Source organism: Ochotona princeps, chromosome 33 (assembly GCF_030435755.1).
Source record: "Ochotona princeps isolate mOchPri1 chromosome 33, mOchPri1.hap1, whole genome shotgun sequence".
NCBI classification, from domain to species: domain Eukaryota; kingdom Metazoa; phylum Chordata; class Mammalia; order Lagomorpha; family Ochotonidae; genus Ochotona; species Ochotona princeps.
The window spans coordinates 1,903,875-1,922,625 of NC_080864.1; the positions used below are offsets into that span (position 1 = coordinate 1,903,875).

Sequence of the window (18,751 nt, forward strand, 5' to 3'; positions counted from 1 at the left end):
GCCTGGCCCCCGTGCAGGGAGCACCCTCACTGCCCGACAGACACAGCCTGGCCCCCGTGCAGGGAGCACCCTCACTGCCCCACAGACAGCCTGGCTCCCGTGCAGGGAGCACCCTCACTGCCCGACAGACACAGCCTGGCTCCCGTGCAGGGAGCACCCTCACTGCCCCACAGACACAGCCTGGCTCCCGTGCAGGGAGCACGCTCACTGCTGCACAGCGTGCCCCGGCCCCAGCCTGCCCGCGCCTTCCGCTTCCTGGGATCGGGCCTGCCCCTTCCGGAAGCGCGCACGCCCCCAGGGGGTGGGGCTCGCCCGCACGACGTGGTGCCGGCGCAGCCGGGTGACGCCACGGGGCCGTCGGGCAGGGGCGGCCGCGCGGGCGGGATGGCGGCGGCGGGAGCGGGGGCCCCGGGCGCGGGGGGCGGCGGGGCGCGCGAGGGCGCGCGCGTGGCGGCGCTCTGCCTGCTGTGGTACGCGCTGAGCGCGGGCGGCAACGTGGTCAACAAGGTGATCCTGAGCGCCTTCCCGTTCCCGGTGACCGTGTCGCTCTGCCACATCCTGGCGCTGTGCGCGGGGCTGCCGCCGCTGCTGCGCGCCTGGCGGGTGCCACCCGCGCCGCCCGTCTCGGGCCCGACGCCCGCCGCCGGTCCGCAGCTGCCTCCGCGCTTCTACCCGCGCTACGTGCTGCCGCTCGCCTTCGGCAAGTACTTCGCCTCCGTGTCGGCGCACGTCAGCATCTGGAAGGTGCCGGTGTCTTACGCGCATACGGGTGAGGGGGCGCCCAAGGGTCCAGGGCGCTTGGGGAGAGGGGGCGCCTAAGGGTCCAGGGCGCGTGGGGAGAGGGGGCGCCTAAGGGTCCAGGGCGCGTAGGGAGAGGGGGCGCCTAAGGGTCCAGGGCGCGTGGGGAGAGGGGGCGCCTAAGGGTCCAGGGCGCGTGGGGAGAGGGGGCGCCCACGGGTCCAGGACGCATGGGGAGAGAGGCCGGAGGTGCGACGCATTGGGACTGTGCAAAGTTGGGACTGGTGCGGATGAAGATGGTGGGAGCGGGCAGACGAGGTGCCCAGTGGTGCATGAAAGTGGGCACGACTGAGGGGGTTCCTGCTGGGGGGCGCCGCGCGTCGGGAACGGGCAGAGAGGGAGGGACTGGCGGGGGGGCGTCGCCCCGTGTGGGTAGTGGGCAGAGGGGCGCAGGCACCCACACTGGGCAGGGTGGGGTGGAGGGAGATTGAGCACCCCCTGACTCCCCTCCCTGTCTTCCCTCAGTCAAGGCCACCATGCCTATCTGGGTGGTCCTGTTGTCCCGGGTGATCTTGAAGGAGAAACAGAGCACAAAGGTAACCCAGCAGGTGCAGGGGGCCCAGGGGCGGCTCCCTGCTGCTTCCCCGGGTAACCCAGCAGGTGCAGGGGGCCCAGGGGCGGCTCCCCGCTGCTTCCCCGGGTAATCCAGCAGGTGCAGGGGACCCAGGGGCGGCTCCACCGCTGCTTCCCCGGGTAACCCAGCAGGTGCAGGGGGCCCAGGGGCGGCTCCCCGCTGCTTCCCCGGGTAACCCAGCAGGTGCAGGGGACCCAGGGGCGGCTCCCCGCTGCTTCCCCGGGTAACCCGGCAGGTGCAGGGGGCCCAGGGGCGGCTCCCCAGCTACTTCCCAAGTGCTGACGTGGTCCGCCACACTGGCTTCCTGTCACACAAGGAAGTGGATGTGCAAGGCCTCCCACAACATTTACCGCTACCGTGCTGGCAGGGTGTCCCAAGCAGACACCTCCAAGCTGCCAGCCCTGCGGGAAGGGAAGCACTACCCTCCCTGGGTGGCACAACCCCATAACGCGCGAGCTTCGCACCAGAAGTCCATTGGCCAAGCTTGGGGTTTGCAATAGAGAAGGAGATGGGGGGAGAAGGGTTGTTTGCAAAAGTCCCAGGGCCTCTTGAGGATCCAGCCAGCCAGCCTGTGTGGAGGCCTGAGCATGGGCTGGGAGTAGAGCAGCCTTGCCTGGCCCCATGTCTCCAAGTAGAAGTGGGGGTCCGCCGTGGCGGACGCAGTACCTGCCTCCCCCAAGTGGCTGGGTTTCTTGTATACAGGATTTTATGTAATTGGGAACAGTGGCAGCCCAGATCAGCTGCTGGAAATGGGGCCACCTGCGTGGCTGCGGGGTGTTGGTGTTTTCAGTAACTCAGCCTGACCTGCGTGTGGGGGCGCGGCCGCCCCCCCAGGCGTCAGTGTTGCCATGGAAGTGAGCACGCTGATCACTGATGGGGTACCCAGCCTGGGCTCAGCAGGTGGTCAGCTGAGCAGTGATGGCAAAGGGAAGGGGGCATTGCTTGGGACCTGCCCTGCGAAGTGGGTAGGACAGCCTGCTGCTGGAAGGGCTGGAGCTCACTCAACCTGCCTGCAGCCCCTTCTTAAGGCTGCGTGGTGAGGCCTGCCTGTCGGGGCCGTGTGACCCACACCTTCCCCGCACCGTGTCCTGCTGTTTGCTGTATCCTTACCCTATCAGCAGCTGACCCTGCCAGCAGCAGCAGTGCTATGTGCCCTGAGTCTGGGGACGGTGACAGGGCTGAACTGCCAGGGTTGGGTAGCTCCTTGGGGACATGGACAGGGTCCCTGCACCTGCTAGCTGAGCCTGCAAGCCCTGTGCTGGTGAGTGGAGTGGGGGGTCCCAGGCAGCAGTCACTGCATGTTGGCTGATCATCCATTCCTACCCGGCTTCCGGGGGGCAGGGGCGCCGCGGGAGGCCTCCCAGCTCAGTCCCACCCAGCTTCTGGAGGGCAGGGGCACCCCAGGAGGCCAGCTCAGTCCCCACGCCGCCCACACAGGTCTACCTGTCACTGATACCCATCATCAGTGGCGTCCTGCTGGCCACCGTCACCGAGCTGTCCTTTGACGTGTGGGGGCTTGTCAGCGCCCTGGCGGCCACGCTCTGCTTCTCGCTGCAGAACATCTTCTCCAAGAAGGTACTGAAGTTGACGGGGAGACGGTGGGGGGCCATCGAGTGGAAGGTACCGGGGATGGGGAGCGGAAAGGCGGGTGCCAGAGCAGCCGTCAGCCACGCCTGGACGTCACTCCCCGTCTCCTCATTAAAGAACGTATTTTCCTGGAATGAAGTGTGCAGATCTTCCGGGTGGGAACAGTAAGTCCAGCACCCGTAGTTCAGAGGTGGAGGCCCCGCCTCTTGTCCCACTCTGGGTTTACAAGCAGCCGTGATGACCTGGCCCTGACCACACCTCCCTGGCCACTCAGAGTCCCCATAGCTGAGCCGGGCTTGGAGCACAGCGGGTGGAGCTGCCGCTGGGATGCCTGCATGGGCGCTGGTTCCAGTCCTGCCTCTGCACCCCCAGCTGTTGTCCTGCTCACAGGGAGACCCAGATGGAGCTCCAGGCTCCTGGCGCGGGCCTGGCCCAGCCCTGGCTGCTGTGGGCACTTGGGGAGTGACCCAGCAGGTGGAAAATCTCTGTAGTTCTCTGTAATTCTGCCTTTCAAACAAAAAATATACACATACATATCCTCCCAGAGAAAAATCACTATCCTTGCACATTTCTTTGTAAGACTTACTTATATATTTACTTATATATTTTATCAGAATGTCAGATTTACAGAGAGAAATAGAGACTGGAAGAAAGATCCTCCATCTATCCGCTGGTTCACTCCCCAAGTGGCCTCAGTGGCCAGAGCTGAGCCGATCCGAAGCCAGGAGCCAGGAGCTTCTTCAGAGTCTCCCACACGGGTGCAGGGTCCCAAGGCTTCGGGCCGTCCTCCACTGCTTTCCCAGGCCACAAGCAGGGAGCTGGATGGGAAGTGGAGCAGATTAGAACCGGCACCCCTATAGGCTGCCAATGCTTGCCTGGGGAGGATTTACCCTGTGAGCCATGACCCTGCCCAGTTTTTCCAATGTGTGTGTAACAGTACATTTAAAAGCTACTGTTGCATGAACGTTCCCAGTGTCCTTGAACCAGTGAACGTGGCCTGGCCCCCGGTGGCTTTATGGCTATGCAGTGCAGGAATGAGCAAGGGGAGGGGAATAGTTGGTTTTTTCTGACTCTGAAGTTTGTGAATGGGGTCCTGTGAATGGCAGGGACCCGTGCACTTGCTGCCCCGGGGGGGAGGGGTGGAGTGCTGGGATGTGGGAGCCCTGTGTCCAGGGTTGTCGCAGGGGACTCTTGGACCTCAGTGGCAGTGGGTGGGTCTTGGTCCTGCACTTGCTGTGCGCTGGCATGGGTGCCGCACACAGTGCCTGGGTAGGAGGTGCCTGGGGGGCCAGGGCTCTCCCTCCCATCAGCTACTTTAGAGGCTTGCCGGGTGTGGGCGGTGAGGTGATGGGGACATCACCTGTGTAACGACTGGTTGGTCTGGCTCGCTGCTCATGCGCCTTCTGCACCCTGCGAGGCAGCGAGCAAACAAGGGAGCGGCCTGGCCGGTTCGCACTGTGGGCGCCCAGCAGGGTGTGGGTGGGTAGGTGGGAACGGCTCAGAGCGCCTCCCCCGTCCCAGGTGCTGTGGGTGTCCAGCGGGGCGGGGCCTCGGCGGGGGTGGGAGTGGCTCTGAGCGCCTCCCCCATCCCAGGTGCTCCGAGACTCGCGGATCCATCACTTGCGCCTGCTCAGCATCCTGGGCTGCCACGCCATTTTCTTCATGATCCCCACATGGGTGCTGGTGGACCTGTCGGCCTTCCTCATCAACAGCGACCTGGTGAGCTGCCCGGCGCCCAGGGCACGCCTGCGTCAGGCCACCCAGCCCTGGGTGCTCGCTGGCCCTGGAGGGAAAGGGACCCGTGCGTGGGGCCGCCGGGGCTGCCAGGGCTCAAGGGAGAAAGGGTGCCAGTGGGAGGTGCGGGGACTCCCGTGCTGCAGAGAGCCGCCCAGCCTTCCCAGGACCTGCTGGGGGCTTCAGAAAGCTCCAGTCCCAGCTCTTCTGATTGCAGCTCCCACTCATGGGCCCCTGAGTGGCACTCAGGGAGGCCCAAGTGCGTGGGTCCTGCACCCACGTGGAGGAGCCGGGTGGAGCTCCTGGCTCCTGGCTTGAGCCTGTCCCAGCGACAGCCGCTGGGGCCATTTTGGGGAGTGACCCAGTGGAGGGGCTAGCCCCCGCTCTGTCCTGCCCTGTGTTGGAGCAGCAGGTTGGCCGTGTCCTGCGGCCTAACCTCACGGGGACTGCAGACATATTCCTGCCCTGGGCCACCTGTAGTGCTGCGGTGGTGGAACCAGCAACGTGCCCACCCTTCCCGTGACTCCATGTTCATTCTCATCTACGGAGAAGCAGAGCAAGAAAGGGGAGTGACTTCCGTCCACTGGTTCACTCCCCAAGTGGCCGCAACAGCCAGAGCTGTGCTCATCCCAAGCCAGGAGCCAGGAGCCTCTTCCTGGTCTCCCACGCAGGTGCAGGGTCTCAAGGCTTTGAGCCGTCCTCCACTGCTTTCCCAGGCCACAGGCAGGGAGCTGGATGGGAAGCGGAGCAGCTGTGATTAGAGCCAGCACCTGAATGCAGGTGGCACAGGTGGCCAGCTGACCCCTTCCGCCACAGGGATGGCCCCTTCTGTGGCCCTGCCCTTTTGCCCAGGGACAGGAAGGCCCTGTGCACTCTGGGGACTTAGAGTCTCTGTCTGCACCCTCCCTGTGGGCCCCCTGGCTGGGGGTATGCTCCCAGGACATCCCCAGCCAGACACAGGGAATCCCAGGGAGTACAGCCATATGGCCAGGAGAGGGAGGAGTCTGGAATGTGACCCCGCGAAGTGGTCTCCGATGTCCCCGGCTCAGTGTCAATACACACACAGCAGCCCCTGAGCCTGGGTGCCGGCGATGGTGGCAGACCTCAGGCTGGCTGGCCTGTCGTCCACCCCCACCACCTCCCCGGGCAGGCTGGTCTCCCTGGGACCCCGCACAGCCCAGCCTGCCCTGGCTGTGAGCCAGGAACCTGAGGGAGTGGCATGGCCACTGCCCATCGGTGGCTTTGTCCTCAGAGAAACCCCAGGGGCCGCAGAGAGCCCTGCAGCCAGCCTCCCACCAGGCGGGGTCAGGTGCACAGCCAGCCCGGAGCCGACAGGGCTGCAGGTGGCGTGTAAGGAGACAGTTCCCACAACTAGCCTGTGTCTGGGGCCGGTGCTGTGGTGCCGCGGGGAGGGCCACGCTTTTAACACCAGCATCCCATATGGGGGCAGGCTGCTCCCCGTGCCATCCGGCTCCCTGCTGATGCACCTGTGAGGCAATGGAAGATGACTCGGGCACCCATGGGTGAGACCAGTGGAGGCCCTGGCCCGGCCCTGGCTGGTACGGCCATCTGGGAAGCGGACCAGCAGGCGGAAGGTCTCTCTCTGCCTCTTCCCCCTTGGTCTCTGTAATGCTGCCTTTCAAATAGATCTTTAAAAAAAAATGAATAAATAAAAAGATTTTCTTAAAAAGGCCTGGTGTGCTGGCAGACAGATGTGGGCACTCCAGAGCCTTCCTCATTGGTCCCCTTCTGGAGGGTTCCTGGGGGACAGAGAGCAGCGGGCTACCCTGATGGTACACCCAGGCTGCAAGGTGGTGGGCACAGGGTGTGAGCAGGGCCTCCTGGTCTGCCTGACTGCCCTGACCTGGTGAGGTCAGATGGGGACCGCCCTCCTGGCTTTCCTGACCTGGCGAGGTCAGACGGGGACCACCCGCCTGCCTTCCTTTGGCTGTATTCTTGCTGTAAGGTGCTTCTAAAGCTGGGACCCTGCTGGGGCCTTGTGGGTACCCCCCACCCCACGGGCTCTGAGCAGGTCTTGGCTGGCCAGGCTGCAGGAGACCCACAAGGAGCTCCAGGCTCCTGACTTCAGTCTGGCCCTTTCGAGGGGCAAGTCAGCAGGCAGCTGGGCCCCATGTGCTGTTCCCGCCGAGCCCGTCCTTGCTGCCCACCTCTGTGGGGGTGAGCCAGCAGGCAGCTGGACCCGTGTCCTCTCCCCGCTGAGCCCGCCCTCGCCGCCCACCCTCGCAGGCCTCGGTGGCGCCGTGGCCCTGGACGCTGCTGCTGCTGGCCGTGAGCGGCTTCTGCAACCTGGCCCAGAATGTCATTGCCTTCAGCATACTCAACCTGGTGAGCCCGCTGAGCTACTCGGTGGCCAACGCTACGAAGCGCATCCTGGTCATCACCGTGTCCCTCATCCTGCTGCGCAACCCGGTCACCAGCACCAACGTCCTGGGCATGCTCACGGCCATCCTGGGGGTCTTCCTGTACAACAAGGTGGGCAGGGCGGGGAGGGGCTGGGGCACCCTGCTCCTGGCTGACCACAGGCACTGTGCCCGCCCCCTCGGGGCCCTGGGGGTCTTCCTGCACAACAAGGTGGGGAGGGGCCGGGGAGGAGCACACTGCTGGCCCTGCCGCCAACCGCAGGTGTACTGCCCACGCCCGTGGCCCCAGCCGCCTCCCATGGCAGCCCCCGGCGCTCCTGGGCTGGGCCAGTGTCAGAGCCGGGGTGGGTGGGGGGCAGCTGAAGCCAGCACTGGCCTTTCCATCTGGGCCTCCTCCAGGAAGGCTGCCTGGCCCTTCTCCCTGGAGGTCGTGTGTGTGTGTGTGTGTGTGTGTGTGTGCGTGCGTGCACGTGTGCTGGGTCAGCCCAGCATGACCCAGCCAGCGCTCGCCACTTCTCCCGGCAGACCAAATATGACGCCAACCAGCAGGCCCGGAAGCACCTGCTCCCAGTCACGGCAGCCGACACAGCCAGCAAGGAGCGGCAGCCCAACGGCCTCCTCTTCCCGCCGCCCGGGGACTATCCATACGGCCGCGAGCACCTGCAGTACAGCCGGACCGGTCACCCTGGCTCCTATACCTTGAACCGCTTCGATGTGTAGGCAGCGGGCCACCCGCAGCGGAGGACGCCCCCACCAGGCACGGGGACACGAGGACACACCCCTCCCTGGAGTCTTACACAGGGTCCTGGTCCCCCAGGCCTGGTGCCCCAGTGCTGTTCTGGTTCTCGGTGGGCCGCCATAGGGAGCTCTCCTGGCACCCTTGGGGCGGTCTGCCACTTCTGAGAGGACTTTCCTTTGCACTTTTCTGGAATGTTCTGTGGCTGGGTCCCTGGCGAGCCCACCGGGTCTGGAGGCCGCAGTGCACTGTCCCGCATGGATTCAGTGGAAGCTATGGGGCGGTGTGCATTCTGTGGCGACCTGACTCACTGACGTCCCCCGGTGTGGACCACAGAAGGACAGGCCCTCGTGGAGGAGGCTGGGGGCTTCCTGCTCCGGGACTCGTGCCCTGTGCCTCACTCCTGGGTGCTGGGGCTGTCCGACCTGGTCTTGGATCACTGGAATTGTGTATTGAAGTGGTCGTGTCCCAGAATGGGCCCCCGTCTGTCCCTGCACGGCCCCGTGGATGCCTGCTAACCGCTGCCTGGCCGAGTTGCCCTTGACTGTCTTTGTGTCCGTCGTCTATGTGATGGCGGGGACCGCATCCTCACCCCTGCCCTCCGCTCCAGCTTGGACTGTGGGCTGTAGGATGGAGTTGGCCGGACTGCACTGTCCTCACAGGCTGACCGACGCGATGGGCTTGCAAGGCTCCAGTCACCTGCACGGGGCCGGCCTGGCCCACGCTGCCCCTCCTCCCATGGCCGTGACGCTGCCTTGAATCCCACCTGCTTGGCTTGGCAGAGGGGCAGGTGGGCTCACAGCGTGACCTCGCACACGCCTTGGGAGGCGCAGTTTGAAGCACCTTAAAGTCGCAGACGCTGTGAGGGAGCACGGTGGAAGCGGACGGGCGGACCCGGCGTCCCCCCCCGGGTGGACCCAAGGGGGCTGCAGACTGGGCCCTTCTGCTCCCTGGGTGAGCAGTGATGTGTGGTCACTCATGGCATTTACCAAAAATAAAAATCAAGATCTCCAGGCCGTCGGCAGGTCCCATCCCCCACAGGGCTCTGTGCCTTGAGGGGTGCTGGGGTGCTGTACGCGGCCCCACTGGAGCTCCTGGCTGTGGCCTGGACCAGCCCTGGGGGTGATGGCTCTTTGGGGAGTGACCCAGCAGATGGAAGCACTCTCACTCCACATTTCCAATAAATAACTTATTTGAAGTGTGTGTGTGTGCGCGCGTGTGCAGGGCAAGACAGACGCTCAGCCGTGTTGTGTGGCCTTTTGTCCCTCCAGAACCAAATTTCAGTTCCATTGCTTAGCTCCATAAGCAGAAAGCCTTTATTACACACAATGGGGGGCGGCTAGAGGGATGAGGTGCCAGCACCGGCTCCAGTTCTGGCTCATCCGCTTCCCACCCAGCTCCCTGTTGAAGTACTCCGCACGCATCCTTGCCGCTCACATCTTTGAAGCAACACAGGAGGCAGCTTAGCCAAGGCCCTGACCGGATGCCCCTTCTAATCTCTGTGTCCAGGTGGAAACCAGCCCCTGCTCCCGGGGTCCTTGGCCAGCAGGCGCCTGCAAGTCAGGGCTGCCCCAAGCACCCAAATGACCATGTGACCTCACTGACCTAAGCTAGGCAGCGGGCACCTGTGTGGGCCTTCCGCCCTACTAGGGGTGGCTGGGGGTCTGCACGAGTGTGGGAGCTCAGAGAAGTGTCATATGGGGTGGGGGCTTGGAGGAATGTCACAATGGGGTCACAGCCTAAGGGAGGGGAGCCCCATCCTATATTTGAGAGTATCTGTAAGAATTACAGAGAGCTTTCATCTGCTGGGTCGCTCTCCAGATGGCCCCAATGGCCACAGTGGCCCAGAGCCTCGTGGCTGCAGGCAGCTGGCCTGTCTCTGCTGCTTTCCCCAGTCCCCATGGACCACAGGCAGTGGGAACCAGCGTGATGAGCCACAGGCCCTGGCCCACCCGCGGGGGAGGCCCAGCTGGGGCTCCGTGGGCCAGTGCATGGGAGCAGAGGTTAACGCTGGGCCACAGGCAGGCCACCCACCAGAAAGGAAGCTCTTTCTCACCCGCTGTCCACCTTTTTGAAACAAACCTTTCTTTAAAGAAAACCCAAGGCTGGCAGCTACACAGAAAAGGCGCTGCCCAGCGCCCGGTCAGTTCAAGTAAGTGCGCAAGGAACTGGTGGGTAGCAGGGACCCCAGCCTCCCGAAACTGGCCCCTCGTGCAAGCAGCTCTTGGGCCAACGCGTCTTGTGATGGGCGTCTGAGCTATGACCCCCTCGAGGGGCATCGCAGCTCCTGCACTCACCCCGCATTACGACAAATTCCTCCCATCTTACTTGACTTTCTTGAGTTTTTCTATTTGAAAGGCACAGAGAAGAGAGGGAGACGGGGGGGGGGGCGGTCTTCCACCTGCCAGTTCACCCCTCTACCCCCAATACCAACAGTCAGGACTGACCAGGCGCTTCCTCCGGGTCCCCGAGGCAGACGCAGGATCCCAAGCATCCCCCACTTCCTCGGTCCATTCTCCGCTGCCTTCCCAGGCCACACGGCGGAAGCTGGCTGCGAATTGGAGCAGCCGGGACTCGAACCCGCTACGTGCCAACACCGAAACGGACGGAACCTCCTAGACGCGCCGGCACGGCGGCCCACCCGGACCGGCGGACCCCGCGCGCTCGCTTCCGGCGTCTCCCCGGCGACGGCCGTAAGTGGCGGGCGGAAGCGGCCCCGCCGTAAACGCGGCTCCCGCGCGCGCGGCACTTCCGGCCGGGTTCCGCGGACGGCGATCGTGGAGGCGGCGGAGGACGTTGGGCGGCCGGCGCCATGGAGATGCCTCTGCCGCCGGAGGGTGAGGGCTGGGGGGCCGGGCACACGGGCGAGAGGGCCTGGAGGGGCCGGCGGAGAGCGCCACGGGGTGACGGGGAGAGGGGACACGGCGGAGAGGGGGCCGGGGGAGGCCTGGGGGACCGGGGGGGGAGGGTCTGGGGGAGCGGGGTGCGCCATGGAGGTGCCGTTGCCTCTGCCGCGTGAGGTCTGAGGGTACGGAGGAGGGGGTGCCAGGGTGCCAGAGGGTGAGGCCTGGGTGTGCAGGGGAGAGGGACTGGGGGTGCTGGGTGCAGGGGCAGGGGCCTGGGGTTGTGGGATTAGGGGTAAGGTTGTGGGGTGCAGGAGAAAGGGCCTGGGGGTACAGGGGTAATTGCCTGGGGTTGTGGGGTAAGGGCCTGGGGGTACAGGGGTAATTGCCTGGGGTTGTGGGGTGCAGGGTAAGGGCCTGGGGGTACAGGGGTAATTGCCTGGGGTTGTGGGGTGCAGGGTAAGGATCTGGGTAGCAGGGGCAGGGGCCTGGGGTTGTGGGATTAGGGGTAAGGTTGTGGGGAGCAGGAGAAAGGGCCTGGGGGTACAGGGGTAATTGCCTGGGGTTGTGGGGTAAGGGCCTGGGGATACAGGGGTAATTGCCTGGGGTTGTGGGGTGCAGGGTAAGGGCCTGGGGGTACAGGGGTAATTGCCTGGGGTTGTGGGGTGCAGGGTAAGGATCTGGGTAGCAGGGGCAGGGGCCTGGGGTTGTGGGATTAGGGGTAAGGTTGTGGGGAGCAGGAGAAAGGGCCTGGGGGTACAGGGGTAATTGCCTGGGGTTGTGGGGTAAGGGCCTGGGGATACAGGGGTAATTGCCTGGGGTTGTGGGGTGCAGGGTAAGGGCCTGGGGGTACAGGGGTAATTGCCTGGGGTTGTGGGGTGCAGGGTAAGGATCTGGGTAGCAGGGGCAGGGGCCTGGGGTTGTGGGATTAGGCGTAAGGTTGTGGGGTGCAGGAGAAAGGGCCTGGGGGTACAGGGGTAATTGACTGGGGTTGTGGGGTGCAGGGTAAGGGCCTGGGAGTGTGGGGGTACAAGACCAGGCCTAGGGCACCCTGGGGACTGGCCGCACAGGCCTCCCCGCATGCACGGCTCCCTGGACCAGTGGGAGGAGGAAGAGGAAGATGGGAAGATGGGGTGCAAGAGGACGGCCCTCCGAAGCCGGCGGCCAGGACAGGGGACAGGGTTGGGGTGCAGGCCGTGGCCCCCCCGATCCCTGGCTGACTCCCCCCACGTGGTCCCTGGGCGGCGTCCCCCGTGCAGACCAGGAGCTTCGCAATGTCATCGACAAGCTGGCCCAGTTCGTGGCGCGCAACGGGCCCGAGTTTGAGAAGATGACGATGGAGAAGCAGAAGGACAACCCCAAGTTCTCATTCCTCTTTGGGGGCGAGTTCTACAGCTACTACAGGTGCAAGCTGGCCTTGGAACAGCAGCAGCGTAAGTGTCAGGGCCAGGAACAGGAGGGCAGCCATGAGAGGTGAGGGGGTGGCTGGGAGCAAGGGGGCAGTGTGGGAGCAAGCCACCCCACCCGACCCCGGGCTCTGTGCTTGCGCTGGTACTGGGGACGTCTCTGAATGGCCTGCCAGCTGTCTCTGCCTGGGGTGGGTCAGAGGGCGTTAGATTTTGTATCTGTTCTGAAAGCCCAAGCTGGGCTTTGGGGTGTTGGCCCTGCCCTCCTCAGACACGGGCTTTGTGGGGTGGCTTTTCATGGGCAGGTGGCCACTTGTGCTGGGCCTGGCTCAGGGAACAGGCCCGGGGCCTGGTGGGGTCCTTTTTGTGGTCCTCGTGCCCTCGTCCGGAGCACAGTTGGGTAAACGTGCACATGCCAGGCAACCTGGCACGCAGCCAAGACACCAGGGTTCAAGTGAGCAGTGAGTGTAGGGCTCTGGAGAGGCCTGGCGTGTCTGCAGTGGGTGATGTGAGGGCTCGGGAGAACACTGCACCTGTGGCGTGTGAGTGCGTGGGCCGGGAGCCACAGCCCGCCAGCCTTGAGATGGGGCAGATGCCCTTCACAGCAGGTGGGGAGGTGGGTGTGGTGCTGTGAAGACAGGCCCATGGGGCTGGGGACGGATACTGACACCCCTGTTCAGTCGTGGGGTGCAGGCACGAGTGGCAGCTCAGTGTGGACAAGGGGTCTGCCAAGAGAGCTGTGTCTTCCGTGTGAGGGAGCCCACCCTGGAAGGTCAGAAATGGTGGGCTGCAGTGTGGCCACGCCAAGGGAGGTCGGGGCTCAGCACCTGGGCTGCAACCCAGAGGGGAGAGGCCTTGGAGGCCAGGACTCGTCCTGGGGGTGGCGGGACTGCGCTGGAGCTGCACTCGGGTCCGGGTGTGGTTCTCTGCTGGCTGGAACGTCCACGTGGACGTGGGTGTGTGGAGGGTCAGGAGGCTGCCCAGATAACCATCACCCTTCACATGGCTGCTGGGGGAGCAGGGACCGCGGGGTGTGCTCTGAGGCTGCTGGGGGAGGCGCGGCCCTGCTGCTGCCCCGGGCTGTGAGTGTGGGGAGCACGGGGTGGGGTGGTTCTGCCTGCCCCCACAGCCCGGGAAACATCCCCATGCTTCCCCAGCCAGCTTGCCTTGCCTTGCGGTGGGCCTCGGGAGGGTTTCGCGGCACGTGGTCACACTCATGTGCGAGCAAGGGAAGCCAGGGCTGAGAGGGAGGCAGGACTGCTGTGAACAGGGTGCCTCCCGTCTCCCTTGGCCAGCCGTGGGGTGCGGGCAGGTGGCTGCTGCACCCAGGCCCCAGCTCTGCCACCGCCTCACCAGGGCCCCGGGCCACTCCACCCGCAGTCCTCTGCAAGCAGCAGGCCCCGGAGCTGGAGGCGGCCGCGGCCCTGCCGCCCCTGGCGCAGCCCCCGCCGGCCCAGGGCGCCCCATCGGTGGACGAGCTCATCCAGCAGAGCCAGTGGAACCTGCAGCACCAGGAGCAGCACCTGCTGGCCCTCCGACAGGTACTGGGCCTGCTGCCTGTGTCCCGTGTGAGGCCCGGTTCTTGGGGGGCTCTGCAGGGGCCGTGCGGTGTCCCCACCGCGGGGCTGGGGCAGGCTGACGCCAGCCCGTGCTCTGCAGGAGCAGGTGACGGCGGCCGTGGCGCACGCCGTGGAGCAGCAGATGCAGAAGCTGCTGGAGGAGACGCAGCTGGACATGGCCGAGTTCGACAACCTGCTGCAGCCCATCATCGACACGTGCACGAAGGATGCCATCTCGGTGAGGCCCCCGGGCGGCGGAGGGCCGTGGGTGCGGGTGGCAGTGGGCACCGCCGCGGCCCCTCACCCGCAGCGTGGCTGCCACAGGCCGGCAAGAACTGGATGTTCAGCAACGCCAAGTCGCCACCGCACTGCGAGCTGATGGCCGGCCACCTGCGCAACCGCATCACGGCCGAGGGCGCGCACTTCGAGCTGCGGCTGCACCTTATCTACCTCATCAACGATGTGCTACACCACTGGTGAGCCCGCCGGCCCGCGGCGCCTCCCGCCTCACTGGAGAAGGGCCTGCGCAGGCCGGGCTGCTGGGGCCAGCCTCCCCTGGCGTCACGGCCGCTTCCTGCTTCCCGCCTGGCTCCAGGGCTGTCGCTCCCACGCCTCCGCCTGGAAGCCCCCTGCCGCTCACCCTGTCCCCTCTGCGCTGCCTGCTGGGGGCCGAGCACCAGGGATGGAGCCGCCTGCCTCGCACCGCGTTCCCCCCCGCCCCGTGCACCCCACCGTGGACGCTCAAGCCGGGGGGTGGTGGCTCTGGGAGAGCAGGGGCCCGAGGAGCGAGCGGGGAGGCCTGGCTCCGACCACCGCAGGCTGCGGTCCTGCCCTCCCCTCGCCGGCCCGCGCCCTGGAGAAGGCAGAGGGTGCCGTGGCCAGAGCCGTGATGGTAACGGGCGCGTGGCCGGGTCCCGTCCAGGGCCCTGACGCGCGGAAGGTCTCTCCCTCACAGCCAGCGCAAGCAGGCCCGGGAGCTGCTGGCCGCCCTGCAGAAGGTGGTGGTGCCCATCTACTGCACCAGCTTCCTGGCTGTGGAGGAGGAGAAGCAGCAGAAGATCGCCCGGGTGCGTGTGCCCGCTGGGCGCGGGCGCGGGTTGGGTGCCGGGCTGGCCGGGGCTGCGGCGGCCCCCCTGACCTCCCCTCCTCCGCCCGCCGTGCGCAGCTGCTGCAGCTCTGGGAGAAGAACGGCTACTTCGATGACTCCATCATCCAGCAGCTGCAGAGCCCAGCCCTGGGGCTCGGCCAGTACCAGGTGCGTGCCGCGCCCCTGCGGGGACCCTGGCCACTGGCCCTGCTGCTCTGCACGGCCTTTGCCCGCACACTTGCAGAAGGTTCCAGGGTCCTGAGCAGCGGGCGCTCTTCTCCCGCAGGCCACGCTCATCAGCGAGTATTCGTCCGTGGTGCAGCCGGTGCAGCTGGCCTTCCAACAGCAGATCCAGAGCCTCAAGACACAGCACGACGAGTTTGTCAGCAGCCTGGCCCAGCAGCAGATCCAGCTGCCGCAGATGGAAGCCGAGGTCAAGGCCACGCCGCCGCCAGCGGCCCCACCGCCCGCCCCGACCCCCGCCCCGGCCATGCCCCCCACCACCCAGTCAGGTAAGCAGCTCTCCAACCCTTGGGGGCCCCGAGCCTGCTCTGAGAGTCCTGGCGCGTAAGCCTCGGGGGGCGCAGGACTTGGGGGTTCCAGGCTTCTAGACCAGAGGGGCTGTGCCAGCGTCCCTGGGAGCACGGCCGAGACACTGCTGCTCCCAGGGACCCCCTGCAGCCGTTCCCAAGTCAGCTGGGGTCGGGGAGGTTGGTCAAGCCCGTCGCTCGAGCGGCGTGTTGGAGGTCAGAGCCTCTGCCTGTACGTGGGGTCCGTGACCCGGTGGGGTGGCGCCCCCACAGCGCCTCCCGCTGGCCTAGCTCTGAGTGCCTCTCGCCCACCGCAGACGACAACAAGCCCCCCATCCAGATGCCAGGCTCCAGCGAGTATGACGGCGGCGGAGGGGTGCAGGACTCTGCGGCCACCGGCCCCCGGGGCCCTGGGCCCCACGACCAGATCCCCCCCAACAAGCCCCCGTGGTTCGACCAGCCCCACCCCGTCGCTCCGTGGGGCCAACAGCAGGTAGGCTGGGGACTGGGCTGGCGGGGGACCCACTGGCCAACCAGTGTGTACACCGCTGTCACCCTGGAACGGGTGACGCAAGCACGGGGCTTCCCTGGGGGAGGGACTGTCGGGTGCTGGGTGCACAGGGTAGGCCTCCCTGGGGTGCCAAGGCTGTGTTCAGGGCAGGGTCACTCACCCTGAGAGGTCAGCAGTGTGCCCTTACTGCCCCCACCAGGCCTTCTGGCAGGACCCCGAGAGCTGCGGTTGCTGGGGATGTGGGGGTGGCAGAGCCACTGCTCGAAGCACCTGTCGGCCCCCAGACGTCCTGCAGGGGTGGGCGGGGATGCGGCTGGGTCTTTGCCTCAAAGGGCTAAGCCCCTGCCTCGCTTTGCAGCCTCCGGAGCAGCCACCGTACCCGCACCACCAGGGCGGGCCACCCCACTGCCCCCCCTGGAACAGCAGCCACGAGGGCGTGTGGGGCGAGCAGCGCGGCGACCCCGGCTGGAACGGCCAGCGGGACGCGCCCTGGAGCAACCAGCCGGACCCCAACTGGAACAACCAGTTTGAGGGCCCCTGGAGCGGGCAGCCCGAACAGCCACCGTGGGGCGGCGGCCAGCGCGAGCCGCCCTTCCGCATGCAGCGGCCGCCTCACTTCCGCGGGCCCTTCCCGCCGCACCAGCAGCACCCACAGTTCAACCAGCCGCCACACCCGCACAACTTCAACCGCTTCCCGCCCCGCTTCATGCAGGACGACTTCCCACCGCGCCACCCCTTCGAGCGGCCACCTTACCCGCACCGCTTTGACTATCCACAGGGCGACTTCCCGGCTGGTGAGTGTCCCTCCGTGGCCTGGCCACCCCGTCCCCACGGAGGCCCAGCAGGTGGATCCCGCCTGTCCCTCATGCACTTCGACACTTGCAGAGATGGGCCCGCCCCACCACCACCCCGGCCACCGCATGCCACACCCGGGCATCAATGAGCACCCGCCCTGGGCTGGGCCCCAGCACCCCGACTTCGGCCCTCCCCCCCACGGCTTCAACGGGCAGCCCCCCCACATGCGGCGGCAGGGCCCGCCCCACATCAACCACGACGACCCCAGCCTGGTCCCCAACGTGCCCTACTTCGACCTGCCGGCCGGCCTCATGGCGCCTCTCGTGAAGGTAGTGTGACGTGTGCCAGGCTCGCCTCCCCGGGCCCTCCTCGCGTGTGCCCACCTGAGCCCTTAGTCCCAGCCCCGCGCTGCCCGTGGTCATGCCGCGGGAGAGAGGCCTATGCCCCAGGGCCAGTCAGGGTTCCCAGCTGCTCTAAGGGAGGGACGCCGCGTGGGCTGGCATCCCCGGGTGGGCTGGCATCCCCGCGTGGGCTGGTAGGGGCGTGGGCAAGAACAAGGACGGTTCACACCCACAGCTGGAAGATCACGAGTACAAAGCGCTGGACCCCAAGGACATCCGCCTGCCGCCCCCGATGCCACCCAGCGAGCGGCTGCTGGCGGCTGTGGAGGCTTTCTACAGCCCGCCCTCCCATGACAGGCCCCGCAACAGGTAGGGCTGCCCGCGCCTGGCTGGTGGCCCAGGCAGGGCTTTGAAGAGGTGTGCTCGGGGCGCCCAGCAGTGCCAGTCCCAGGGCGGGACGCCGAGGGCAGGCCGGGATGGACCAGTGCCCACGGGAGGGCCGGCCGGGGCGGGCCGGTGCCCAAGGAGCGCGGGCCTGTGTTGCAGCGAGGGCTGGGAGCAGAACGGCCTCTACGAGTTCTTCCGGGCCAAGATGCGGGCCCGGCGGCGCAAAGGCCAGGAGAAGAGGAACAGGTGGGCCGCGGGGCGCGGGCTTGGGGGGCGGCCAGCCCACCTCCCTCTGGCTGTGGGTGCTCACGGCCCGGCCTCCCCGCAGCGGCCCCTCCAGGTCCCGCAGCCGCTCCAAGAGCCGTGGCCGCTCCGACTCGCGCTCCGACTCACGCTCCTCCAAGTCCTCGGGCTCCTACTCGCGCTCCCGCTCCCGCTCCCGCTCCTACTCCCGCTCCCGCTCCAGGTCCAGGTGAGCAGGTGGGCCGGGGACTCGCTGACCCCGACCCCGACCCCGACGCTGAGCCGCCCTCCCTGCCCGCAGGAGCCGCAGCAGGTCCCGCTCGTCCCGAAGCCGCTCCCGCTCCCGCTCCCGTTCCCGCTCCAAGTCCTACTCGCCCGGGAGGAGGCGCCGCTCGCGCTCCCGGAGCCCCACGCCACCGTAAGAGCACCCCACTCCCGGCTCCCGGGGGCCCCCGAAACGCCTCTGCCACTTGCTCTGGAGAACGCGCCCCGTCTCCATTACAGTTCCTCGGCCGGGCTGGGCTCGAACTCGGCGCCACCTGTTCCCGACTCGAGGCTCGGCGAGGAGAACAAGGGCCACCAGATGCTTGTCAAAATGGGTGAGGGCGGGGGGAGGGCAGGGGGAGGGCAGGGGGAGGGCGGGGGGAGGGCTCGGGACTCAGCGCGGGGCCGGCGGGCCGTGACCGGCTGCCCCGTGCCCTCCCCAGGCTGGAGCGGCTCCGGCGGCCTGGGCGCCAAGGAGCAGGGCATCCAGGACCCCATCAAGGGCGGCGACGTGCGGGACAAGTGGGACCAGTACAAGGGCGTGGGCGTAGCCCTCGACGACCCCTACGAGAACTACCGGCGCAACAAGAGCTACTCCTTCATCGCCCGCATGAAGGCCCGCGACGAGTGTGAGTGGCGGGGGCTGCGGGGGCTGCGGAGGGCTGCGGGGCCCTCCCTGCCCCACTCACAGCCCACTTCCCACACAGTCTCCACGTTTGGGGCGCGAAAGGAAGAGAAGGAAGACGTAACGCATTCCTAGCGGGGAGCACCGTGGGAGCCCCCACACCCACACAGGACCCCTGACCGCGGGAGGCCGCGGAGAGCAGCGGGCTGTCCCTGCCCAGCACCCCGCCTTTAGTTGTAGAGACGGGCACTGCCCGGCCTCGGTGAGTCCCCAGAGCTGCAGGCGCTGCTTGGGGTTTCGTTTTGTTTTTCCCTTACGTTAGCCGTTTGTATTCTCCGGAGAGCAGAAGT

At 66.7% G+C, this 18,751-nt stretch overlaps 2 protein-coding genes across 5 annotated transcripts; both read left to right on the top strand.

The window, feature by feature from the left end:
* Nucleotides 1-334: 334 nt before the first annotated feature.
* On the top strand, nucleotides 335-8,054 carry SLC35E1 (solute carrier family 35 member E1). Its single transcript, XM_058657589.1, has 6 exons — nucleotides 335-769; nucleotides 1,264-1,334; nucleotides 2,810-2,947; nucleotides 4,553-4,678; nucleotides 6,941-7,186; nucleotides 7,600-8,054. Exons 1-6 carry the CDS (start codon nucleotides 385-387, stop codon nucleotides 7,792-7,794), a joined length of 1,161 nt encoding a protein of 386 aa, XP_058513572.1. The 5' UTR covers nucleotides 335-384; the 3' UTR covers nucleotides 7,795-8,054.
* Nucleotides 8,055-10,509: 2,455 nt separating this feature from the next.
* Nucleotides 10,510-18,646, top strand: CHERP (calcium homeostasis endoplasmic reticulum protein). 4 transcript variants are annotated; one of them, XM_058657584.1, is made up of 18 exons: nucleotides 10,510-10,647; nucleotides 11,913-12,086; nucleotides 13,416-13,600; nucleotides 13,719-13,856; nucleotides 13,943-14,094; nucleotides 14,541-14,685; nucleotides 14,784-14,873; nucleotides 14,992-15,217; nucleotides 15,553-15,728; nucleotides 16,105-16,540; nucleotides 16,632-16,870; nucleotides 17,118-17,251; nucleotides 17,429-17,515; nucleotides 17,598-17,741; nucleotides 17,814-17,930; nucleotides 18,017-18,111; nucleotides 18,220-18,405; nucleotides 18,484-18,646. In XM_058657584.1, exons 1-18 carry the CDS (start codon nucleotides 10,623-10,625, stop codon nucleotides 18,534-18,536), a joined length of 2,802 nt encoding a protein of 933 aa, XP_058513567.1. In that variant the 5' UTR covers nucleotides 10,510-10,622; the 3' UTR covers nucleotides 18,537-18,646. The 4 variants fall into 4 exon arrangements, with proteins under 4 accessions (XP_058513567.1, XP_058513569.1, XP_058513568.1 ...); XM_058657586.1 differs by having other exon boundaries at nucleotides 10,511-10,647; nucleotides 14,574-14,685; XM_058657585.1 differs by having other exon boundaries at nucleotides 10,511-10,647; nucleotides 13,440-13,600.
* The last annotated feature ends 105 nt before the right edge of the window (nucleotides 18,647-18,751 follow it).